Below are 26871 nucleotides of genomic sequence, written 5' to 3'. Positions count from 1 at the left end.
ATATAAAAAATAAATAATACACGCTTTTCTATGCATTTAAATGAAAAGGTCTGCTGTTGCATGTGTTTTAATTGTTGTTGTTGTTGTTGTTGTTGTTGTGTTTTTTTTTTTTTTTTTTTTTTTTTTTTTTTTTTTAAGAAGTAAAGGCATCTGCACCAAGCACAAAACTCTGGGAGAAGGAAGATGCCTCTTCTAAAGGTGTGTGTGTGTGCATGTGTGGGTTCTTTCATTATTAGTTACAAAATTTCAGTTGTTGAAAAGGTAAATGAAGTGGAAAAAGATCTAACCTTAGGTTTTCTTTTAGAAATGATTCAAGTTATAAACTTGTTTTCTTACTGCTTCCTACAGGAATGAAAAAGGTCTGCAAGCGTTCACGAGAGTCAAAGCAGGATGTGACATTGCAGCCTAAGAAGAAAAGCAAGCTTGAAAAAGATTTTAAAAAATGGAAATGCCCAAAGGTAGGATTGGTGTTGGAACTAGCGGTGCTTTTAAAAGTTGCTCTTACTGACAATAAAATGTGCGTTATTGTAATTGAGAACTCTGAATCGGTTTTCATGCGATTGGCGTCTTAGCCATAGAACCTCTCTTTCTCTGTGATGTCTGTTCGGGGCTGGGGCCTGACACATAACCAACCAGTGATTATGACGAGTGTTTTTGAACGTGAGAGTCTGATGATTGGCTTAGAGAACATTTCCATCGTTTGTCAATCAGAGGCAGAGTTGTGCAGGTGTTGAAACACATGCACATTCAGTCGTGCACACAAACAACCAGGAAATCAAACTGGAAATATAGGCACTAGCTTCCCTTACAGTTCTAAACCATCTATTTTGTTGTACTGTGCAACTTTAGTAATGATAATATTTATAATGATATATTGAATTTGATGGTTGTCTCTCACATTGTTCTACAACAACATTAAAATTGTGTAGATTTGTGTACAATGTTTTATATTTATTTTATAGTGTTTTGACAATTTTTTTTTAAAGGGGTGTGCCAGAATGTAAGATGCAAAGCAATGTGTGCTCATGCTTCATTTGTAGAAAATCACGTTATTTTTTCATATATCTTTGATTATATACAGCTACTCGGCTAACATGAAAATGACTGTCATATTTCCTAGTTACTCCAAAAGGCCGGTACTCGAGGCTCTGATTGGTATGCATAATGTGCTGTGATTTGCAGAGTGGCTCCACGTCACCACTTCATACCCTTACAAGCACGCATTTTTTGCACTGTGTAAACAGTCAGTCACCTCTCTAAAATAAAATCTGACAAGAGTCTTTCACATTTATTTGGAATAAGCATGTGTAAGTAATCTAAAACGTTCTCATATTTTTTGCGAGTCTATTATTTGAGATGTAGAATGTACGCTGCATAGAGAGACACTGCACGTACTGCTGAAGATTGTGCGCGCTTACAGCAGTTTGACTGATAAATATGAATTTGTAGCTAAGTTGTTAACGGTACCAAACCGCATTTCTCGTTGTTTACATTCTCGTTTTAGTCCTTGATACAACGTACTGTTAACGCTAGAAACTGCACATGTAATACATACATTTGAACAAATAATAACACTTACAGGCTGTGGCTCACAATCCAAAGCTTCGTCTACTATGGTTGGAGGAGTTTTAACTAAATCCAGCACTTAACTGGGTGAGGTTCTGGAAGCTTTCTTTTGTTAAATACTACCTATATATTTGTTTATAATTCTCTGCAACATACTTAAAATTAAATTGTAAGCAATTATCTCTTTGTGTCGTGTCCCTTGGAAGCCAAAATACACATCAACTAAAGTTTCAAATATCATATCGTAGTGGACCACCCCTTTAAAGAAACACAGTAGTTACTTTCACTGGTAATGAGTAGGGCCAGATGGAATCTGCGGACATTTTTTGCTATTTCTGCTGAGAATTTTGGTACAAGTCTGCAGATTTCTGCGGAATTATTTTGGAGCATCATAACTAAAACCTTAATGTATGTAAAAAAAAAAATACCTTTTTAATTTTTATTTAATGTTTAAAATGCAAATCCAATTGGATTCACTTATTTGGTAAATAAAGCAAGTTTTTCATATAATATATCTAGTAAAAGACAGAAAATATTACTGTACTAGTAAAAGACAGAAAATATTACTGTACAAACTAATATTGTACATAAATCAGATGAACATTTTCATATTAGTCAATAATATGACTGAAATTAATAAAGAAAGGTGAATAAATATAGATTTACACACATTTTCTCTAGTAAATAAACAGAATTATTGCTTTTAATACACATTGTCATTTTTAATTTAACATAAGCTTTCATGTATTAGTTTTATTTTTAAGCTACAATAACTGGAATTAAATGTTTAAATTAAATGTTGTAAATAATTTTTTTTTATGAACATACTGTTGCTCTTTAGATGGAGCACAATTCTGAATTCCTCAGTGAGCAAATCAAGACGAAGGCAGGTGCAGCTTAAAATAGTGTATTCGGCAATAAACTCCATTGTGTCTAAAAAATGAAATTATATGTTCTAGGGCTGTAACGATACACGATATAAAATCGAAATCGCGACACTCAGATCTACGATCCTGTGTCGCGGTGTGATAAGGGAGAATCGCGACACACCCCGTGATACCTTTCCAATAACGTCACGCGTGCCTGCAAAAGTTGAGCTAATTAACACTTTTTTTCGTTCGACATTACAAGCACTGCTCCGTTTAAGCCCTCGCAATATTTAGCCGGGAGAGCTCGCACGGAGCTCTTAGTAAGGGACCGTCTGAATGTGTCAGGAATATCAAAAACAAAACCAACTTAACCCCGCTTGACAACCGACAACGCCAGAAACATTGCCAATGCTGTCAAAGCGGCCGGATTTTCAGCGCATATACGTTGATTTGCTCACACTGTTAATGTGGCTGCGCAGAGAGGGATGGGCGTTCACCAGATGTCAGGTAACAGCCAAACTTTTCTGTAACCGTGCAGTGCGCTTTCTGTTTGAACCTTTGGGAGTGCTGACTGTAAGGTGCGTGAGGTCAGAAAACACGACGAAGCTTTCAGTTAAAATAAACACAGTTTCTATAGTTATAGCCTACTTTATTTAGAGATAAAGGTATATGGCTCTGCATATAATCACTCTATCTTGCTGGAGTTTATAGCCGTTTTGCTTTACTTCAGGACGCATTAACACCGCTCTGAAGGTCTAATCGTTGTTTTAAGTTATCCAGAGCTGTATGAATATACAAATCTTGAATATCACAATAGTATTAAATATTACAATTGTAACAACACAGACAGCAACACTTTTGCACAATCGATACCCAGCTGATTCAGTCGTTTATAAGAGGACCGAGCCTCTTCTTTTTTCCTTGTCAACATAAAGGCAGTAAGGTGCGCCTTGTTTTCGGCCACTTGTTTAACTGCAAGGCATACTTAATTTGCGGGATGATAACGTATAACCCGTGCCTACAGACACATTTGCTAAAGAAGCAAAATGGAAGAAGAATATTGCTGTTTGATACAGACCTGTTGATACTAAACCAGCGCTTATGTTGACCTGGATCTTCGTAATAAACGCAACAAATAGGCTTTACTTTTTATTTTACAGCTTAAAACATGTACGCAGATTAATGCAATATCATATTTAAACAAACTGTTTACAAAAAGTCTACATATGCGCGCGTGTTGTTGTCTTTTCATCAGGCAGCGCGCGCACTTGAACCGCGAGGGAGAGAGAGGAAAGCATAGGCTATATCAGGACATAATCTTTAAAATAAGGATTTCTATTAATATTTAAAAGGTTTTGTGATTATAATAATAACAGCGGGGCATTAAATAAATGCATATTTTCCGTGGAGCGGGCAATTTGAGGAAGTCTGCGATTTTTATTTGACGGAAGAAATAAACATATGATTGGAAAAAAAGCCTATGCCGGTTATTAAAAAGAATCAGTCAGTATTTTCGTTTTGTAAAATAAATTAATTATTTAAGTGAAAATAATTTAGGGCATTCCTATTTATTTTATTCATTTTATTTAGATTATTTTGCTCTTCTGTGCTAAACACTGCAGGTGCGTGAAGATGTTGTTCTGTTCCGCTATTAATATATAAAAATAAATCAGTATTTTAAAATGCAATATTTAATGTGTCATACACAAAATAGACACGTCAATTTGTTTAATATAAAATTAATAGTAATCTGACCAGTTAACCGTTAATAACCGATTAATGAGCGGCGGTTGTCCGTTAGCAAAATTAACGAAATGAGCATCCCTATTTAATTTACTTTTTCTATGCTAGAGAACTTGATTGAAAAATAATTTTCAACATGCTTGAACCATCTAAACAATGGAGTTTAGTTTGGTTTTTCAACAGTAGCCTATTTTGTTACAAAGAAAACAGAAGTGATATAGCTTTGGCTATTTATTTATTTTATATATGGCTATTTATATTGTTAATAATTTGCATAGTTAATATTGTTCTTTGATGTTTAGTTTATAAAGATTTTTCAAATGTTATTTAAATAAAAATAGTTTTAAAAATCTTTTTTTTTCCCACCCCACACGAAAAAAATAAAATAAAAAATCGTGATACGAATCGAATCGTGGGTCAAAAATCGTGATACGAACCGAATCGTGGGTTTGGTGTATCGTTACAGCCCTAATATGTTCATTATCATAGGTTCATTATAAAATGTAAGAAAATATACAAATAATTAGTTCATATGATTAATGTAATGTTTTCTATTTATTTTTTAATAAACGAGGAAACTATTCATGGAAACTTCTGAGGACCTTCTGCACACGGTCCTCAATCAAGTTTGGTTTTTCGTCCTTCATAAGAAAAAGTTTAAGCACCCCTCCTTTAGTCTGAACTCAAATTTTAGCATTGATTGTTGAAAGTGGGAAAACAAAGTTTAACAATTAAACAGATCATTATAATATATTTCATTGATTGATGTATTAAAAAATTATCTCTCTTTTCTGTCATTAGGCAGCATCATCTGCACCGGCTGCTGTTCCTGCACCCAGGGGGAGGAGGCGGAAAACAGACAGAGATGAAAATAGGAAACGATCTAAAAAAGCCTCAAGTAAACCTGCAAACATTTTTGAGCTACTAGAAAATAGTTTCATCTGTGCCTTTTTATAATTAGTTTGAACAGTTGGTCTGTATTTGAATGCCCTGCTTTTTTGTGTTTTTCAGAAGAGGAACCTCCTCCTAAAGCCAAACGTGGTCGCAAGCGGAAAGAGGAGTCGGGCAGGCAATCCTTTCCTGCCTCCAAAAAGTGCCGCCCATCATCTTACGCTGAGCCAGAGGTGCGTGTACTTGGTGACCATGTTCCAATATCTGAAATATCATACTTAAAACCTGACAATTTATTGTGTGAGATGTGGCACCCAGTGTCTCTTTGTTTGAAGACTTTGTTTGGAACTGTAGTAAATGGTTTGTGTAAATTTCATTTGCAATAATGTACTCTAAGAAAAAATATTTTAGCGATCATATTAATTAATCTTCTGGGCCAAAATCAAAAATTCCTGATGTGATTGGCAAAAAGACAAAACAGAAAGCGAAAATGCTTTTTTAAAATGATTTATTATTATATTAAGTAAAGTAATTTTAAGTATTTTAACTCATTAACTTAAATTATACAGATTTTTTAAAAGCACACAAACAAAATAACAATTTAATTGAATGTAGCATACAATCAGATAGAAAATATGTACTGTGGTCAAAATGATTCGATCACTTGGCATGTTTTTGAGGTTTCAGCAGTTTTGTTGCCTTTACGGTTTGTCCTACACATCAATAGTCATCAGTCACTGTGAACGAATAGAGTAATCATAAGGAGTTTTCTTTAATAAAAAAACGGCTTGGCTCATTTCACTGTCAAGGTCACTGTCACAGAATCATGTTCTTTCGCAGAAGTAGCCATACTACTTGTGTAATCATTGTCATATATGGGAAAACATTAATGTTGTAGTTCTCAAATTAGCACTCTGTCAGTAGATGAGCTGCTTTAATTTTACAAAGGTGAACATGCCTAATGTAAAAACCATACAACTCACTTTATCTATTGTTTTGCTCAGAGCAACCATCTTCCTGTTTCATTAACATTATGAAATAAATTCATGTTTTGGAAGCAAAAAAGTTCTAATAATGTTGGCCACAACTGTGTTATTATTAAATACCAATACCTTTATCTTTATTCAAGGCCTATGCGCAACAATCAGTTAGTTAGTTTTTTTTATATATATAATATTATAAATAAAAAAATAAATAATATAAATAATATATTTTAATAATAAATAAATAATATAATATTTTTTATATATAATATATAGCCATGCACAGCTATTATCATCAGAGTGGAGAGAAGATCAATGAACGGTAGGTGTCCTTTTAATAGTGTTCCTATGACTGCACAGTAAAACCTTTGGAAACCACATTGGAAATGTCCAGTCAGCACTTTAGTTTAGACTTTGCATTTCTGGTGAGCATGTGTGGTACATGCGAGAACATGTACAGTGCTCAGCATAATTGACTACTCACTATTTTTAAAATGAATATTTATCCATTTCTCATTGAATATAGGCAATGCATTTTGGTGCATTTAAACAGAGCAGATTTATTAAAAACAGATATATTTATTCAAATAATATTTTATTCACCAAACATATTTAGAAACTGAAAGATAATAAAATTAAATTCAAGCAAAATATAGCAAAAAAATTACAACCTACAAAATTTGAAGTAAGCTTAAAATTTGTTTTGCTTCTCTTGATTTTTCCTCTTTTATTTTTAAATTTGTATTAAATATTTTTCTGCAACATAAATTTGGATGTGCTAGTTTTTGGACTGTTATGGTAAGTTATTTTGTTAGATAAGCTCCAGATTTGGCTTCAGTACTGACTAATCTAATGTATCTTACAAATATAATAGTGTATATCTTTCTATTAAAAAAATAAATTTAAAATATAGATTTGTGAGGGGTTTACTTATGCTGAGCAATGTATATGGGTAAATGAGCACAATATCCATAGTGGATTATTGAGCACAGCTTCACACCTACACAGTGACGATGTCTTGAGGCAGAGTGAAACCAGCGCACTGAACAACACTGCGCAGTATGGCACAGCGCATAATTTTATTTGATTATTTGTTTTTGGCTCATATTTTTGACCATTTTTCTCTTACGTCTGAAAACTGAAGTGTTAATTGATTTATTTAAAAAAAAATGTTATATACATTTGCTCTCTTTGCAGCCTAAATCCCAAAATGCCAATACAGTGAGTTCCTTGTTATACGCAAGAGGTACGTTCTAAAAGTAACCCGCATTAGGGGAAAAAATCCACAAAGTAGCTTAATTTTTTTTACAAGTATTATAGATGTTTTATGGCTGTAAAACCCCTCAATACACAGGGGTTAAACACTCTCAAAGTTCAAAATTTAGAAGAACAATAAATCCAGTATTATAGAATAAAACCAAAGATCAAAACCTGTTGTCAGGCGCAAACATTCATCGCTGTCAACGTAATGTTCTTTTTCCTGAAGTCACTGGTCTACAAAACTAAAGCAGAGTGGGTCGCACATTGGATGCACCGCACATATGAAAGTCGGAAGTAACTAAAGATGTGTATCGTTAAGGTTTTAACAGTGTTACTACTTTTATTGATACCACTTATCATTTCGGTACCTTAACAATACTTTTGGTAGTGGTCTTTTTTTAATAAAAAAAAAAACTAATTGAACAGAATTAACAACTTTATTATAACGCTTTTAATGTAAAAAAAAAAAAAAAACAATTATAAAACAAATAGATAAAAAAAAAAAATTTATTTTGGCAAGCCCAAGGCATTCTGTACAGTACAGGAGACACAGAGGAGATTTGATTGACAATGGTCTATAGCCAGCCTGGATGCAGAATACAATATGCTGTAAAAAAAAAAAAAAACATGTCCAATTGCACAAAAAAATCAAAAGGTGAACCGCATTATAGCGAAGGACAACTGTAAACATCCCTAATATATTGTGACATTATATTTCAGAGACCCGATTCTCCCAGTGACAGTACAGACGAATCGCATCCCTCAAAAAAGGCCGAACGCACTCCAGGTGCCAAGAAAGAGAGCGTGTGTCTGGTGAGTGAACCGTCCTTGCAGATAATTGTTAATCTCTTATGCTGCACAGGCATGACTGTGAGTGTGTAATTTTTCCACAGGTGTGTGAGCAGACCGGGGAGGATATTGTGACGTGTGCGGGACAGTGCTATGGCACATATCATCTGCATTGTATTGGAGTAGAGCGGTCAGCAGAAAAGATCCTGTGCACTGCCTGCAGTACAGGTGAGTTATACTGATATCATGTTAATAATGCTATGTTTAGAAAAACTTTCTCAGTATTGTGGGCTAAATTGACTTGCACTTTCAGGTGTGCATGTGTGTTTCACCTGCAAGAAGTCTGAAGGAGAGGTGCGGCGCTGCTGTGCGCTCCACTGTGGCCGTTTCTATCATGAGGCCTGCGTGCGGTTGAGTGCTCTGACCGTGTTTGAAAACCGAGGCTTCCGCTGCCCGCTGCACACCTGCCTCAGCTGCCACTACAGTGGACGCGCCGCCTGCAAGGCCACCAAAGGTATTGAAAACGCATACACTTCAAGTCAGTGAGTCCGTTTTTAATGAGTACGTTTACATGGACAGTGTGAAGATAGGATCTCCAACACTGGGAACAGCAGTACTGGCACACATTCGTACACACACAAAAATGCGCATACACTTACTGCAACCATGATGCATTTTCCTCTCTGCTTTGGCTAGCAGATTAGCAGGTGCACACGACATCTTGCCAGCCCACGGACAGTTACACACTTTGCTCTCAACTCTGTTGTTACTCTCAGACTCTCTACATATACATATTAAGCCTGATTTATACTTTGCGTCAGGTGACCGGCATAACCCACGGCGCAGGCAACGCGCGTGGCTGTGCATTTATACTTCTGCGTGCTGTCTTTGTTGGTCTGCATTAACACTTCCGAAACGCTAGTTGGCAGTGAGGTGTAAATGTTCCTCTGTGTCGAGTTTCTTCGCTACTTTTTTGCATTTCCTGAACACTTCCGGGATGTACAAGTGGCTCAAATTCGACTTATTTTGAGGCAGCAACCGGCGGACGTGCAACAACTTTAACTATGAGGTAAACACAAAACAAAACTTTCCATCCGGAGCTCCTTCACGGGACTCCACACTTGTAAACAATCGCTCGCCCGGCGTCGCACCATTCGCGCGGCTCTCGCTCCCGCCCAGACTCGTCAGCGCTACCAAGCCGACCAATCACAGAGCTTACGCTACGCATCGTTGCGACGTGTAGTTACATTTTTTGAGAGGTGCACGTCAGTGACGGCGATAGCCACGGCGAAGGGCTATGCGTTTGACGCAGAAGTATAAATCAGCCTTTAGACACACACACACTTCATACTTTGTGTTTTATGTTGTATTGTCTGGTGCTTTTTTTTCAAATGAGTGGATGGTAGTCGGGTTCTCCGTCAGAAATTTTCCGGATATTTACCGGTATCACTGTGTGAAAGGGGCTATTGTGTTGTCATAGTGAGACAGTTACATATATAGAACATATTGACACATTGTGGCTTAAAATTCCTTTACTTAGTCTTACATTCACCTCCATAAAACCGTTGAAATCCTGTCATCATAACATTCATGCATTTATGGATCAGATTACAATGTGTTGCCCTTCTTATTTGTTGCACCCAGCAACAACAATACAATGTGCAATGTGTTTTTTGGAGTGTCTGTAATTATCCCAGTCTTTTTGCACCGTGTCTTGAATTACAGTATATTACCCTTTACATTAATAATTTGATACAATGCTCTTACTGTGTGTATTAATGTTTGAACATTGCACACATATTTAGTGAGGTAAATGCATAGCTAGTGTTATTCAGCCAATGATGAACTTCCGGTGAAAGCTTTGTGACTTTTCAATTTCATAAGGTTCCTTTTCCAGCATCAATGTTGTAATGTAATTACAATCCATTCAGCCCTGTGGCTGGCTGACTGAAATTAACAGTCTGTGTGCATATACCCCATTACAAAATACCAGCTGTAAGTACATATGTAGTTTTTTTTTTTTTTTTCATGGAATCATATTTTTGTCTAGAGGTAATTAATAACTACCTAGCTTTAAATCCAAGTTCATGGTGCAAATGTAAAGTCATTTTATTTTATGTAATTTAATTCAACTTTAAATGCTTTACCAATCGATCAAATCAGGTTATTATAGAAGTTATGGGCTTGTTTTTGTGGCTTAAACATATTTGGCTCTTATAATAAACCTATCAAATCTTTGGCTCCTTGCAGGAAAGATGATGCGATGTTTGCGGTGTCCTGTGGCCTATCATGTGGGAGACCTGTGTGTGGCTGCAGGCAGTGAGATGATCTCTTCCTCTGCCATTGTGTGCACAAACCACTTCAGGGCTAAGAAAGGCTACAGTCACCACTCGCATGTCAACGTCAGCTGGTGCTTTATCTGCTCAAAAGGTATGACATTCGCTTCTATTATTCAAGTTTTGTTCCTTTCTTTTAGTGTGCTTTCAGAGTTATATCTGTAACTATTGCAATTTAAAGGCTTTTTGTGAGAACAGTTGGCGTTATAGAAATGTATGCTTTTGTGCTGTTGAAGGTGGCCGTCTGCTGTGTTGCGAGTCTTGTCCGGCTGCGTTTCACCCTGATTGTCTGAACATCGCTATGCCTGATGGCAGCTGGTTTTGCAATGACTGCCGCTCAGGAAAGAAACCTAAATACAGGGATGTCATCTGGGTCAAACTGGGGAACTACAGGTTTGTCATATGTCACACATCTTTAGCTTATTTAGGGGTTGCTTATATTAATAAATTATATTATTATTATTCGTCCATACACTCAAAATTATTTTTTGCTCTTTATTCAAAGTATTTAATTAAAATCAGATAAAACAGCACAATTCTTTTGAATTTTTGGGGACAACTTAATTGTTTTATGTTCAATCAATTTAAATTTGTAAAAACAATTAAGGTAACTTGATTGATTTGTGTTGAGACAACATAAATGTTTACTGAATGCCTTTTTTCCCCAATGTAGTAGTGATTGACTGATAAAGAAACCGCATTCTGAAAACCACAACATTGCAACCATAACATTTATTTTCTTTTTCAAAAAATTAAATAAATAAACTGAAATTTCTGTGTTCAGAAATGTGCTCGATATCAAAATATCTTAAAGAAAAATCACAACAAACTATCAAACAAGAATAACATAATTGTCAAAATCAGGCCAAATTTATTTGGGGTTTGTTTCTGTGACTGAAATACATGAATTTTCTTAGGTTGGTAAACGGCTTTTAAACTACCATTGGTCAATGCTGATAAAGCAATAATAAGGTCTGCAATCTTTACCTATAATCCAGGCTATCCGCAGGGTCTTAAAGTCTTAATTATCAAAAGCTAAATTTCAGGCCTTAAAGTCTTAAATCTACTGAAATATTGTGTTGTAGGTCTTAAATCTTTTTTTAACAGGTCCTAATTTTCCTTTATTCATGTATAGCTGCCCAATCTGGCTATTAACACTCATAAAATCACCAACAATCCATCATAGTAAAACTTTGTTTAAGAATAAGAACTTTGTTTTCTTTCCTTACAGTAATATTTGTTTAAGTACTTTGCGTTTATTTATTGCTGAGGATACTGACTTGACCTATATATATTGTTAATCTAATATTATTGTATTATTAAATGTATTCAGTTATAATAATTTTTAATTGGGCAAATAAAAATCTTTTCCAACTGGGATATTCAAAAAAAACATTACCATTTAGCCATGTATAAGTCTACAATTTCATTTATAATGGTCTTAAAATGTCTTAAAGGTTTAAATTGAACTTGGTGAAACCTGTAGAAACCCTATAATTTCATCTCCATTTCATATCCAAATTTCAGTCTTTCACGTTTAGACATAAAAAATAAAAAAAATCACAAACACTGAAAGCTGCTTTTATAGTAAAATTGGAAGTGTAATTCTGATTGAAAGCAACGCTTGTGAGTGTTGTAGTCACCTGCTCTGATCATATTCTAAACTTTATCTGTAGCCTGACTCACAAGTGCTGTCAAAATAAAAGTACTCCTGTAGGAAGAGTATATCATTTTCCTAAAACTTTTTTATAGAAAACTAAATTACTGCAAAAGCAAATTTTCCTGTGTTTACCTTTTTGACTTGATTTGAAACTGTAGATGGTGGCCTGCAGAGATCCGTCATCCCAAGAACATCCCAACCAACATCCAGCACCTGCGTCATGAGATTGGAGAGTTCCCCGTCTTCTTCTTTGGCTCTAAAGACTATTTCTGGACGCATCAGGGTCGAGTTTTTCCTTACATGGAGGGAGACAGGGGAAGCAAGTACCAGCAGACTGGCATTGGGAAGGTCTTTAAGAATGGTAAAAATAGTCATTCTTGTTTTATTATCTTATTTGTATATCAGCATTATTAGAGCAGTTGTGGGATTGTGGGATTTATTTATTTATTTATTTCTACTGTGCAGCCCTGCTGGATGCTGAAACTCGCTTTAAGGAGATCGAGATGGAGAGAGAGGCAAAAGAGGCTCACGAAAATAACAAGAAGCCTCCTCCATTCAAATACATCAAGGTACTGCAATCCTCATATAAGAATCTCATGGTTGGAAGTTTGTAGTAATGCACCATTTATTTATTTATTTATTTTTAGAGCCAATTCTGACTGCTGATTTTTTATTTATTTTTTTTTACAGTCAAATTGACTCATTTCAATACAGATTTCTGATATTTTGATACGTTTTTAATTTTTTAAATTTTAAATAGGATTTTAAGTCTAACTTTTTTTTTATCTAATAAATGGTATCTTTCAAAAATTTAAGTAAAAACAATCATTTTAGATTTTCACCTCAACTTTTCTGAAGACAGCAAGTTCTTAAAGATGACAAAATAAAATCTCTCACCTCATTCTTTATTTATTTATTTATTTATTTATTTATTTATTTATTTATTTATTTTTCTTCCTCATAGAACATAAACTTCTGCCAGTGATTTTTTTTTTCTGATTGTTATTATAATTTTTATCAAATAGAGCCATAATTTTTACAAGATAGAAATCAACAGATGCCAACAAAGAGTATGTTATTAGTAGATATTAGGGTTGTCACAATACTGGAATTCGGTACTGAGTGTAAACAGATTCATGGATACTGGAGCCTTTTGAAGCCATCAGCGAATCACCTGTGTCAGCTTATAGACAAACCAGCTGATCAACGTTACTTTGAAACACTTCAGTGTCCTTCTATCTGTGGTTACACTCTGTAAACAGTGGTGAGTTTGGTGAATTGATGACCTTCATGGCTCTCTTTTTTGTTGAGCAGTGCTCAATTGTTAGCAGGAAATGGATGTTTTTAAAAATTCAGCATCGATTGGTACCGAGTTTTGTATTGTGACAACACTAGTAGATATAGAGATGTGTATATAGAGGTTTTCACAGATAAAATTAACATGAATCCTTGCTTTTTGAAATGTGTAAAACTTCAATCAATTTTCTAAACATGAGCTTTAATGAAAACTGCCCACAAAAATCTTACCCATACTGTTTTAAAAAAAAATACTTTTTAAAGGTGCAGTAGGTGATAGGCTTGAAATCATGAGCGCGCCCATCGCGACACAACAGCAGACAACCCAGTTCATTCGCCAGTTAGAAATGTATGTAGTGGTTGGCCGGGCGGCGTGCAGGAATTTCACTTATTACTAAGCCACACTTACATGCTATTTAAGACTAAATATTCAGAGTAGCAGTAAACAATATAAGGAGCGCGTCACAGGCTGTCAGTGTTCAGAAATGACCCAATGTGATTATAAAAGCAACTTCAGCTCAGCAAGCAGGCTAGGCAGAATAGCGTTATTTACTGATGATTTGTTGTTAAACTGAATATAAATCTACATCAAAGCTCCCTTATGAAACAGAAAACAGCCACATCAAGCTTTCACTGGGAGAATTTAGTGGCTGAACAACACGTCTGTGCATAGAACCCATTCATAACACAAAACACTCTACATCAACTCTGTGTGACTAATATAGTTGTAAAACAGAACATTACCTGTCTAACAGAAATACTTCAGTCATGGTGTGGTGTTATCCTTCCTCCAGCGTGCAAAAGTAACTCCAATACTAATTCAGGAGTTTAAAAAGTTTCAATTCAGCATTTGATTTTGATTTTCGCGTGCATGTGTCGCTCATCTAGGCGTGCAGGCATGCACACGCTAATGGTGGATATGCGTGACCAGAGATGTGCAAAAGCCTAATCTGCATTTGTTGGTTGACAGTTTGAGTTATTTATCGGAATTATGAGATTCCGGTCCGACTCCATTTTATTGGATGAACATTTTTTTGTTTTATGCCTTACCCAGAATATAAAAATACATATTGATACATTTAGATCTTATACTTTAATCAAAACTATTAGACTGTGAAGAGACTTTCAACCAGCACAACAAAAAATCTTTCTGAAGACGATCACCTACTGCACTTTTAAGCATGAAAACCTCATGGAATCGCAGAAACTAGTCAATTTAAGAAAATTATAAAAAAACAATTCCATTTAATATTTTTCCTACTTTTTTTTTTTTTTTTTTTTTGCGCATCTGGCTTTTATTAATGCTCAGTTTACACACTTTGTACAAAAAATATTCCTGTTCCATCTGTATGCAAGATCTGGATGAGTTGAGAAAGAGGAAGAAAAAATGACCACGTATTTAAAGTGAAAATCCTCCATTTTTAGTATTGTTGCATGTTATATGTATTTTTAACATTGTGAATGTGTTAACTTTAGGTGAACAAGCCTTGTGGGCGAGTGCAGGTGTACACCGCAGACATCTCTGAGATCCCCAAGTGTAACTGTAAGCCGTCAACTGAGCGGCCCTGCAGCTTTGAGTCTGAGTGCCTGAACCGCATGTTGCTGTACGAGTGCCATCCTCAAGTGTGTCCGGCCGGAGAGCGATGCCAAAACCAGGACTTCACTAAACGCCTCTACCCCGAGACCAAGATCATCCGCACTGCAGGCAAAGGCTGGGGTCTGATTTCGCTGCGGGACATTAAGAAAGTATGTGAGCTGGCATTGTACAGGTGTAAAGGGTTTCTATGGACCTTGGAATTTTTTTAAAGTTTGACCTTTAATATATATATTTATATATAGCGGCTATTTAAGCCATGCACATTCATTTTCAAGCTGAAACCTTTAAAATGGCAGTTTTTCCATTAATGATAGGTCATCTATATTTAGCTTTTTAGTGCACGTAAAAGTGGGGGAAGTTGACATTTGGCTTAAAGTGGGAACCCTGCATTTACTGTTTTCTTTCTCATTATTTTTGTCATTCAGGGCGAGTTTGTGAATGAATATGTGGGTGAGCTGATAGACGAGGAGGAGTGCAGAAGCAGAATCAGACACGCTCAGGAGAATGACATCACACATTTCTATATGCTCACTATAGACAAGGTAAATACAGCCTGTCTGTGATAACTAGGGGTGTAATGGATTACAATTAATCTGTGATTTGTACGGATTACAACCCACATTCAGAACACACCTGGCCTGCGGATTAATACATTCTTTTTACTTGTAGATTAATTCTAAGTTTGTAACAATCACAGAGAGATCGCCTCTCGTGTCATTCAAATTACATGTATGAAAGCATTTAGGCTTTCCTGTAAAATATAATTATGACAAGAAGGTTGTGGTTAGTTATTCGGGATGTGGTGGGTTTCATTAAATGTTGCTACTTGTTTAGCCTGCATCTGTACATTCAGTGTAAAGGCTGATTTATACTTCTGCGTCAAACACCGGCGTATGCTATGGCGCTGACGCATAGCCCTTCGCCGTGGCCATCGCCGTCACTGATGTGCACCTCTCAAAAAATGTAACTACACGTCGCAACAACGTGTAGCGCAAGCTCTGTGATTGGTCGGCTTGGTAGCGCTGACGAGTCGGGGTGGGACCGAGAGCCGCGCGAATAGCGCAAACCCAATGTAGCGATTGTTTACAAGTGTGGAGTCCCGTGAAGGAGCTCCGGATGGAAAGTTTTGTTTTGTGTTTACCTCATAGTTAAAGTTGCTGCACGTCCGCCGGTTCCTGCCTCAAAATGAGCGAGTTTGAGCCACTTGTACATCCCGGAAGTGTTCAGGAAAAGCAAAAAAGCAGCGAAGAAACTCGACACAGAGGAACATTTACACCTCACTGCCAACTAGCGTTTCGGAAGTGTTGATGCAGACCAACAGAGACAGCGCGCAGAAGTATAAATGCACAGCCACGCGCGTTGCATGCGCCGTTACACCGGTCATTTGACGCAGAAGTATAAATCAGGCTTAAGCTGCACGATTAATCATTAAGTTTGGGATCTCGAACACCCACGCAACATAAATCATAAACAAGTCTTTAGTTTACAAGCAGTCAAATAACACAGAAGTACTGGGATAACCATTTTTAGTTTAGATTAAACCACTGATGCTTTTGGTAAAGATTAAAATTACCATCATATGTATTTAACAACTCTCAAAAGGAAAGTTGTTGGCAGCAATTACATTATTTAGCCAAAAGGTGGTGTGAACCAGCCATTAAAAATATGGCACTGAATAATTCTTTAAAAATTATCACCTAGCAATGAAACATGAAGTTTTATGAGTGAATAACTGAATCATTTATTGAAAATGAGACAAAAAAAATATGGGTTGTACTTATGATAATTTTTACATGTAGCGTTATCAGCAACAATAGTAACAATACATTTTTCACAGTACTAAATGTTTTACAGTTAATTTTTTTTCAGCTGATTATTTCTTCATTTTATTTTCAATAAAATTACAGCTTCTAAGTTCTGTTTATTAAAAGCAAAAATGTATTGCAGTACTCTTTTTGTAATACATGGAAAGCAAATTACATTTGACTCCTGCCTTTTTTGGCTGATCCGAAAAATGGTCTGATCCGTGACAAAAAAACAATGTGATCCGAACCATAAGATTTGTGATCACCACTAGTGATAACATGCTGCACTCGCTCTTTGTGTGTGGGGGTTCATGTCTGATGTTGGCATGTCTGGGCCCTGTACAGCAGAGCCAGAGAAACAGTGTTGTATTGGGAGTGCCACTGAGCAGCAACATGTGGCATCACAGTATACAATACTACAGATCGTCCCATAAATAATACACTAATGACAGCATAAAGGTTTGTGATCACTTGACCTTCACAATACACTGTGTTTGAACAGGATCGGATTATAGATGCGGGACCCAAAGGGAACTACTCTCGCTTCATGAACCACAGCTGCCAGCCCAATTGTGAGACTCAAAAATGGACTGTTAATGGAGACACACGCGTGGGCCTGTTTGCAGTGTGTGACATTCCTGCTGGTGAGCCTTGATGGGGAATGAATTTTACTTTGTTTTTGCCCACTTGATTGCAATATGTTTTTTTTCATTCTGTATAGCAAAGAGTGGATACAGTTTTCTTAATAAAAGTTGCTCAAAATGTACACAACTTAAAGTAATTTCTCACAAAACTCCATTTTGGCAAAAATACAAAATATGAACGAAATGTAAAATTTGTAAAACTACTTTTGATCAATAAATTAGGGCAGAGGGAGCAGTGCACTGTCACACAAACAGTGAGTGCATCAGTTTTTATTTCAAGAGTGACTATTCAAGTAATGCAAAATAATTTTAAGCTAAAATCATTATAAAGGCAGCCTTACCTTTAATTATAGGAAATAGAAATTCAGCTTTTTCGTGAAAGTCATATAAAAGTGGGGGGATTTGATATTTGGCCTTGTGTGGGAACCCTGGATTTGCCATTCCATATAGCAATGATGATATAATAATGCAGTTTTCTAAATTAATAAATACCCCAAAGTAAATACAACTTAAAGTAAGTTGTCACAACAAGTATCCCAATTGTTTCAATACAAAAATATGAAAATTGAAATAATAATTTGTAAAACTATCGAGCAATAAAAAGGTGTTATAGTAACATTTGCTTAAGTTCTCCATTTATTTACTGCTAAGGATGTTTTTTACTATTAAATTCTCAAATCAAATCTTTTGTTCTGTTCTTGATAAGGGTTATAGGGTTTGTGAATGGATATATTTAAAAATGTAAAAAAAAAAAAAAAAAAAATATATATATATATATATATATATATATATATATATATATATATATATATATATATATATATATATATATATATACTCAAGCTAAATTATTATTGTATTGTTAAATTTTTATATTATTGATAGGGCAAATCTTTTGAAAATCTTTTGTAACTGGGATACTTAAATCTTAAATTTAACTTGGTAAAACCTGCAGAAACTCTAGAGTAACTCAATAAGTAACTCAATTTTGACAAAAATAATAAGAAACTTAATTCCAAAGTTACTGTACTGTGTGCGTGTGTGTGTGTATAGGTTTATTTCTGTGTATTTGCATTAAACAATTTTGGGGTTCTGTGAAATCTATTTGTTTTTATTCTTGTCTTTATTTTTCTGGATTCTTTTATTATTATTTATTTGTTTTAATCTAGACACCATAATTGTAGGTTTTACTAATTAAATAGTTTTTTGTATTTTGTCCCTGCACCCCTTTATTCACTTGTGCATGTATATTCTCAGGCACTGAGCTGACGTTTAACTATAACCTGGACTGTTTGGGAAATGAGAAAACTGTGTGTCGCTGCGGAGCTCCCAACTGCAGTGGTTTCCTAGGAGACAGACCCAAGGTGAGTCAGTGTAATATCTTGATTTCAGCTGCTGTCAGTATAGAATTGATAGTGTGACGCATTGAGTATTCGGAAGATTTCAGCCTTGACATATATGAGCTGTCACGCTTGTGCTCTTGATCAAAATGCATAACATTTAAGTTTGTTTTTTTTTTAAAAACAGCTGCTACACAGTCCAGTTTTTAGTTGAAGAATGAACGTAAATACCTTTGGTCTAATTATCTTCACACCATCTTTTCCTACGTCACCTTCAGAATGGACATACTTCTGAGCCTAAAGCCAAACTTCAGAAGAAAAAGCCCAAACGGAAAAGGGCCCGCAATGAAGGCAAGAAGTCTGAGGATGAGTGTTTCCGCTGTGGAGATGGAGGACAGTTGGTTCTGTGTGATAAGAAGGGCTGCACCAAAGCCTATCACCTCTCCTGTCTGGACCGCACCAAGAGACCTTTCGGTAAGGGCTTTTAGCAAACTCTAATGCTGTTATGTTATGTGATTTAATGTACACACACCAGCCACCTTGCTTCTATCTTGTTGGGCCTTGTTTTTGTCTTCAGAATTTATTTAATTGTTCATGGCATTTAATTCAATGGTGCTGCACTGGATTGAGATCTGGTAACTACATTGGCGTATAGTGAACTGTCAGGTTCAAGAAACCCATTTGAGATGATTTGAGCTTTGTGAGTTGGTCTGTTATTTTACTGAAAGTGTAATGTGGTCATACCATTGCTTGTTTTCACTGAGCAGTACAGTACGCATGATGGCTGCCACTAACGGCTACAGTTTATATCAATTTAATCTATCAACTAATTTTCAATTATTTGACTAATCTAAAAGATTTAATTTTACTCAGATTTTTGTTTTTGATTTTATTTTAATAATCATTTGGGAAAAAGTGCAAATTTGATGTTCAGTAGTGAGCCTTCTAAACAAGCCCTAACAATGTAAACAACCCTAATAAAATAAAAGTAGGCCTAAGCATATTCTTGTTTTGAATAGGGGTTGCACCAACTGGTCGGCTTTAATGCTCTGCCATGACACTTTTTTTGATTGACGTCAACTAGTCGAGCTGCATAGATCACGTGGTTTGACCTGAAATACATGGCAGCTTTACACACAAAGGTGGAAACTGCCCTTGAATTATTTCATTTTTAAAATAATATTTTTTTATGTCAGCATCAAAGATTGACAAACTTTAAATGCCAGTTAGGTTGCTCCATGCACAAACCCTAGAGCAGATGCTAGCCAATTATATTTAGATGCTGACATATATTGTGACCGAACCACGTAGTCGTACAGAAACCAAACCATGTAGTCATACAGAAACCGTAGTGCGCAGACGCGGATTTGTGACAAACTTCATAACATGTGTAAACATCACGTACGTGGTAAATATGGGCAGCAAGGAGACATCTGATAACCAAGATGAGCGACTAACCATGAAAAAACGCCCAACTTTAGAAGAATTTTGAGCAGGTTTTACACAATCATATCGTAAAATATGCAGCTGAGCAAGTCTCTGATTGTAATAAGGCTTAAAGTTATAGCCTTTGTATTTCGTGCGTTTTCTTGTTATGAAATAACTTCACATGAATTCGTCTACTGACAATGTATGCATTACTTTTGCACTAAATAATCTGTTATTGTTAAATTCGTACTAAAACTTGCAGTGATCACTGTGTTGACTGCATTTATTCAGTAGTGAAATTAGCCGAAGTAATAATGTTGCGTTATTGACGAAATGAAAGTGTCGACAGTGCATTTGTTGTTCACTAACATTAGTAATTGAGCTGTCAAACAGCATGTCTATATATTTTCTGCCAATAAATCACACATTGTGGCATGTTTAAAAACATTTGCCTCTTGTGTTTTATTAATGACATTACCAGCGACTAGTCTGTCAACTCGATTGATTGTCGACTTCCAAAAATCGAATGGTTTAACCCCTTGTTCTGAATGGCAATAGTTTATATCCAAATGCTCATTAGTTCATTTAAATAAATGTTCTGAATATAGCAGTGGGGGGAAAAAACATTAATGGCAGATTAAATTCTAGTTAGCTTTAAAGAAAATCTCATTTTTAAATAATAATAATAAATATAGCTGCAAGCAGCAATTAAGAGGCCAAGCACTTAATAGGCAGAAAGAGCAAAGCAGTCCAGAGGCCAAAAGCAACAAGGTTGGTAAGGATCGTCAGACAAATTGAAACAATGAGTTTTTGAATACATTTAAAGTATGTAATGGCCTACATACAAAATGGCTGATCTGGGAAAATCCAACATCGTCCGACTTGGCACTCCGCCTGATGAAAATTAATTAAAACTAAAATTAAAACTTTTTTTTTTTGGTTCTTTAGACTACTGGGGGGCAGTTTGCCAAAACGCTTCATATAAACTCAGATAATGCTTGTCATAACATACCAAATAAGGTGTGAATTGGTCAATGCATTTTGGATGTATGGCCTCAAGTGCATTTTCGCAAGTTCTACGTTAGATTTGTTTGCAAGTTTTCGAGTACCTTTAGGACATGGTGTTAAAGATGCATATTATGTTTTGTAATGATACGTGAATATTTTAGCAAGATATAGCGTTTTTTGACAAAAAAATCTACATGGGCGACGATCAGACATCGCTCGACTCTGCATGCTCTGTCGCATGTAAAGATACCAGTTTTATGAGTTTTGGACAAAGGGTTGAGAAGATATAAACAAAAAAGCTATTTTTTACATTTCCAGACCACTAGGGGGTAGTGCACCGAAACGCTGCAGATAATCTCAGTCCATGGTTGTCATAACACACACCAAGTTTGGTGTGAATACGTGAATGCGTTACTAAGATATCACCGCAAGTCCATTTTCGCCTTCTCGACACAGCCTAGAACAAGTTTGATCAAACAGGTTTTGCGAAAAATTCAAAATAGCGAAGAAATGTTTATGATAGAAAAATGACATCATAGGGTGTTGACTTGAGCCAAGGATTCAGAGGAAAATATTAATTGTAGCCCATTTGGTTCTAAAGTTAAAATGATAAACATAAGTGAAACTTTGGACAAGTGGTGGCACTAGAGTTTGAATTAGAGACTTGAGGTTTGCTGTAATTCATGTTGACACTGCCCTGTATCATTGTACTAAATTATACAACTTTCTCGTATATCGGTATATGGGCTGCCATTTAAATCTGGCGGAAGAATAATAATAATAATAATACGAACACCAACGAAAAGAATAGGTGCCTTCAAACCTGCTGTGCTTGGCTGTAAAATAATTGTTTTATTTTTTGGATAAAATATACTGCATAATGTTTCAATCACCCCCTTCCTAAGAAAACAAATCAGTCTCAGGAATATCTCATTTATTTTTCTTTAACCTAATATTTCTTATGTGTGTCCTCAGGCCGCTGGGACTGTCCTTGGCATCACTGTGACGTGTGCGGCAAGAACTCTGCTGCCTTCTGCCAGCTGTGCCCCAACTCATTCTGCAAGGCTCACCAGGAGGGGGCGCTGCGCTCTCACCCACTCACAGGCCAGCTCTGCTGCCAGGAACATGAAGACTCCGACATCCGCCCGCAGACAGAGACCGCACAACTACCACCACCCACCAAACCACGCAAATACAGGCGCAGAGCGGAGGCCAAAACCACCAGCAAAGCACCTCTCAAGAAGAGGCCCAGAAAAAATGCAGAGGTGTAGTGTTTGTGTGTGTGTTTGTGTGTAGTGCGTTCTTGAACTGTGGAAGCTCCCGCTAATCTCAGCTCCTGTCCCAAATGATTCAGTGATATTGACGTCGCGTTGACTGTTCTGGAAGCACTGTACCTGTCTGATCAGGGAAGCGTTTAACACTGTAGAGCTCCTTAAAGCTGACCATTCAGGTCCCTTCTCCACTTGTTCGGCCTCTTCATGATCTACTCGAGTGTGTATGTGTGTGTGTTTGTTTGTTAGTGTGTTTGTGATGAATGGATGACAGGGCTGACAGACTGAACACCATAAATAAACAGCATTACGGGCGCCAAACTTGAAACCGATTGAATCTTGGCATAGTTTTTGTTTTGTTTTTTAAACAGTAGATATGTATATGGAAATGTATATGAAAGACCAAAATTATAATAATACTGGATTTATTGTTAGTTACAGGTGCCAAGAGTCCTTTGTTTTTTAACAAGTGTTATGGTTAAATAAGACACTATGGGTAGCCATTTCATTTTTTGTTTTGTTTTGTTTTAGAGTCAGTTTCTTTAACTGTAGAGCAGCACATTTTTTTTAAGCTTGGTTCATTTTTTTGTACCATTCTAGAGTTTGAGTTACCAGAATGTTAGGCTGGTGAATCTACCTATTCAGAGTTTTAAAAGTGAATCATGACGGGCTTCTTGTGATACAAGAAATAAAGCTGGTTTTAAGCAGTTTTGTTGTTTGTTTGCGTGTTTTTTTTTCTTTTGAAAAGCTGAAAATGTCATTTAGTTGACATTTAAAATAAACCAAACATTACATTAAATGGTTTTTATATCAGGGAATTTTCTGTTTTCAAACAATTCCCACTTCTGTTTGTGGTCTGCTGCAGTACTTGATTTAATTTAATTTATATTAATACTTTAAAGCAGCGGTCCACTACAATATCAAATTTAAACTTTTGTTCATGTGTTCAATGTAAAGGGAGACATTAGCTTTTACAGTTAGCTTAGCAAAGCCTATAATGAGCGAGCTTTGGGGACTGCAAAAAATATTACACCTGGGCTAGTGTGATCTGAAGGGTTTCCGGTTACGTGCATTTACATCGTGCTCACACCCTGCGCAGCGAAGGGGCGTGGCCAGAGGACAGAGGCACAGTAATAATATAGCAGAGAAAGCTAAAATGCCGTCCAAACAGTGCTATTTCCACAGAGCTTCTTCTGTTTCTGTATTTGAGCTTTCAAATGACACAACACAAAGAGAGAAGTGCTTACAGTTTCATTTTAATTATGTTCCAGAGAATTATAAAATATATATATAGCAAGCATTTGACAAAGGAGAGCTTCCAGAATCTCTCCCAGTTCAGTGCTGGATTCGGCTAAAAACTCCTCAAAGAAGCAGCAGCTCCAACAAGCAGAAGCTGTGGACTGTGAGCCACAACCTGTAAGTATTTTTATTTGTTAAAAATGATTATTACATGCACATTGTCTAGTGTTAACTGTATGTTGTAGCAAGGACGTAAACAACAGGAAATGCTGTTTGACATCACTAACAATTTAGCTAGAAAATTCATATTTATCAGTCAAACCGCTTCATGTAAAACAGCCAAAATCTTCAGCAGCGCTGCAGTGTCTCTCTATGTGGCCGCGTTCCCTGCGTTCTACGTCTCAAATAATGAACTCACAAAAGATATGTAAACGTTTTATAATACTTACACAGGCTTATTCCGGATATATGTAAAAGACATGTAACGTGTTGAGTTAAGGGGAAAAAGTACAGGATAACTCGTGTTGCAGCAGAAAAATCAAAGCTCACGCGGGTCGTATTCCACATCTTGTGCTTTATTCTCCTGTCAACAGCGTCACTGTATATTACAGAGAAATAACTCCGTTCAAGCATGAGAGAAAAATAAAAACTGCACACATGTGGTTCTCGTGTTACATGCGTCTGGAGACTGTTCACAAACATACACGTACACACAAAATGGTGATTCTCTTAAAGGACCCAAACCCTATTTTCACATTACAGACACTTGTCGGATTGTATTTTAGAGAGCATTTACATGGGTCATCAGCGTCAACGCTTTCCATTCACTTTGAATGGGTGATGTCAAGGGTGGAGCGGCACAGCACATTATGTTAGCTGACCAATCGGAAGAACTAGGAAACGTTTTCATGTTAGCAGAGTATATAATTACAGTTTTTTTAGGATTGCTTAAACACTAAAATTAAAAGTAGTACACTATTAGCAAAACCTTACACACAAGTATCAAAACATCAGCCCATATTTGCACAGCTATAAGCACATTGTCAACTTAACACTTGTTGCAAAACTCTACACACAGTGATTTGCAAAACACTAAACACACAGCATACATTACACACTAAAATCTATCATAAAGTCACTTCCTTGCAATACCAAAGCACTGACTGTCAAATTACTGCACTGTCCAATCAACTTGCTCAACACAGTCGTCAGGTGTGCAAACACTTGTTTGATTAATTGTAGACACATCAATCAGGTGTTTAAGCACTATAAAATGCCAGTTTCAATGAAAACCATCAGGTCTCAATATCAACACACACACCATAAAAAAAACCATATTCAAATGAAGCAAATTTATCGAGTGCCTTTCGAGCACAGTTCGAAAGGGTGAAAAGACTGGCATGATTATGCAGAGTTATGTATTCACTTGTGATCTTGCATACTGTCTCTTAATCTTTTACTGTACTGTAATACTAGATCTACACTGAACTATACAATTTTGCCTGACACTGTTCTTCAGGTAGTTTTACGAATGGATGAAGAGGAGATCCAGCATGAGTTCATTTACGTAGATGATGGTGTGTTCAACCTGACGAGAACACAGAGTAGAAGAAATCATTGGCAACATGGGGGAAACATACAGTAACACTGTGCAGCCATTACAAAGAATGGGGTCCTCTACTGCCATGACCATATGGGCCCTAACAACAAGCACATATACTTACATTCTTGAACCAATTGCACAACATAACAGCAGCAAATCAAATCGATCATACGCAATACATTGTTGGATGGAACAATGTGTCTTTCCACCGTTCTGCTCTGGTTCAGAACTGGTTTCAGCAACATCCACATTTTACTGTCCAATATCTTCCAGCATACTCTCTATTCCTCAACCCTATAGAAGAGTTTTTCTCTGCATAGTGGTGGAAGGTATATGATCTTCGTCTCCAAGCTGAGGTACCCCTCATCCAAGCCATGGAGGAGGCCTGTGACCAAATAGAGGTAGCAGCAATACAAGATTTTACATTCAAGACACCTTCCCAAAGTGTCTTGCCAAGGACAACATTGCAATGTTGATAATTCTCATGCCAGATTCAGCTACGCGAAGAGACAGTGTCTAACTTACAGTTCAATACGTAAAGTGACATGTTACAGTACTTTGAATCTTCATGCCAACATGTTGGACATGTTGAGGAATAAATGAGTTTCTTCGGTGTGCAGCATTGTTCTTGAGTAGTGTTTGCTGAATTTACTTTATATTTGTACTTTGTTAATGGTAGCCTACTCTAATCATAGGGAAGTAGAAGTGCTAAAAGTGTTTTAGGTTTATCACAGCAGTGTGTAACTCGTGCAAACCCAACAAACACACAACGTTGCCTCAACGTAGCGACCTTCCTACAACGTTGTACCAACATTGTAAAAAGGTTGAGGATTCTACGTTGTTGCTAAAGGTTGTCACAACGATGTCATAAGGTTGCCATTTAAACATCATGAGGGTCGCATGCTTTAGGTTGTGCTTAGGTGGCGTGGACGACCACTGTACAACATTTACTGGTCACAGCTGAATCAGTTTATATTTCAACAAGCCGTCGTCTCATTCATCAACGACCGAGGAGACGTGAGTATTGCTTTATTTCTTCTTGCTAAATAAGATACGTAAATCGTGAATATTCAAACAAACCTACGATTTCGACAACAATCTGTTCCAACATTACACACACACACAAAAGCCGTAATTATTACGAGCGAGTAACATTTCGGCAATCCTTTAACGGACGGCAACAACATTAAAATCATTATGTTAAATCTCTCGATAAAACATTTCCTGATTATTTACCTACGCCTTGTCTTTAGTCAAATGGACAATAATGTTTTTGAAGTTCAGTTTTCTCCATATCCTTCGTGATCAGTTAGTATGATACTTCATCACACGAGCCGAACCACTTTTTACAAAACACACAAAATAACTTTTAAAAACAAAACATCTCTGTGCAGATTGCGTCCCGTTAAAGGAACAGTTCACTCAAAAATGATATGTACTCACGAATTATTTGCCCTGTAAATAAGTGATTCCAAACCTTTAGGTTTCTTTATTCTGTTGAACACTAAAGACTGTAAGCATTTGCTTTCATAGTAGGAAAAGA

The 26871-nt window shown here is 36.3% G+C and overlaps 1 protein-coding gene and 1 long non-coding RNA gene across 13 annotated transcripts in view; both read left to right on the top strand.

The window, feature by feature from the left end:
- nsd2 (nuclear receptor binding SET domain protein 2) overlaps positions 1 to 23193 on the top strand; it is a 39889-nt gene extending 16696 nt beyond the window's left edge. For 5 of the 11 annotated variants that reach the window (XM_087277223.1, XM_087277229.1, NM_001082551.1 and 2 more), the window contains 17 exons: positions 139 to 198; positions 349 to 458; positions 4980 to 5076; positions 5190 to 5302; positions 8033 to 8125; positions 8206 to 8329; positions 8415 to 8615; positions 10352 to 10531; positions 10674 to 10830; positions 12256 to 12458; positions 12563 to 12666; positions 14870 to 15139; positions 15416 to 15532; positions 17298 to 17439; positions 18697 to 18803; positions 19058 to 19253; positions 22191 to 23193. In XM_087277223.1, coding sequence (XP_087133349.1) covers positions 139 to 198; positions 349 to 458; positions 4980 to 5076; positions 5190 to 5302; positions 8033 to 8125; positions 8206 to 8329; positions 8415 to 8615; positions 10352 to 10531; positions 10674 to 10830; positions 12256 to 12458; positions 12563 to 12666; positions 14870 to 15139; positions 15416 to 15532; positions 17298 to 17439; positions 18697 to 18803; positions 19058 to 19253; positions 22191 to 22486 — 2570 coding nt within the window. In that variant the 3' untranslated portion in view covers positions 22487 to 23193. Of the gene's footprint in view, positions 1 to 138; positions 199 to 348; positions 459 to 4979; positions 5077 to 5189; positions 5303 to 8032; positions 8126 to 8205; positions 8330 to 8414; positions 8900 to 9426; positions 9522 to 10351; positions 10532 to 10673; positions 10831 to 12255; positions 12459 to 12562; positions 12667 to 14869; positions 15140 to 15415; positions 15533 to 17297; positions 17440 to 18696; positions 18804 to 19057; positions 19254 to 22190 lie in introns of those variants that run through there. The other 6 variants (XM_087277228.1, XM_087277224.1, XM_087277225.1 and 3 more) reach the window with 2 other exon arrangements.
- Positions 23194 to 26192: 2999 nt separating this feature from the next.
- The window catches only part of LOC110438971 (uncharacterized), a 1999-nt gene continuing 1320 nt past the window's right edge, over positions 26193 to 26871 (top strand). For both annotated transcript variants that reach the window (XR_015505800.1, XR_015505801.1), the window contains exon 1: positions 26193 to 26345. This is a non-coding gene — a long non-coding RNA (uncharacterized LOC110438971). The remainder of the gene's footprint in view (positions 26346 to 26871) is intronic.

The sequence above is a fragment of the Danio rerio genome, chromosome 13 (genome assembly GCF_052040795.2).
Source record: "Danio rerio strain M-AB ecotype USA chromosome 13, GRCz13ab, whole genome shotgun sequence".
NCBI classification, from domain to species: Eukaryota; Metazoa; Chordata; class Actinopteri; order Cypriniformes; family Danionidae; genus Danio; species Danio rerio.
This window is presented reverse-complemented; position numbering and strand designations above follow the sequence as displayed.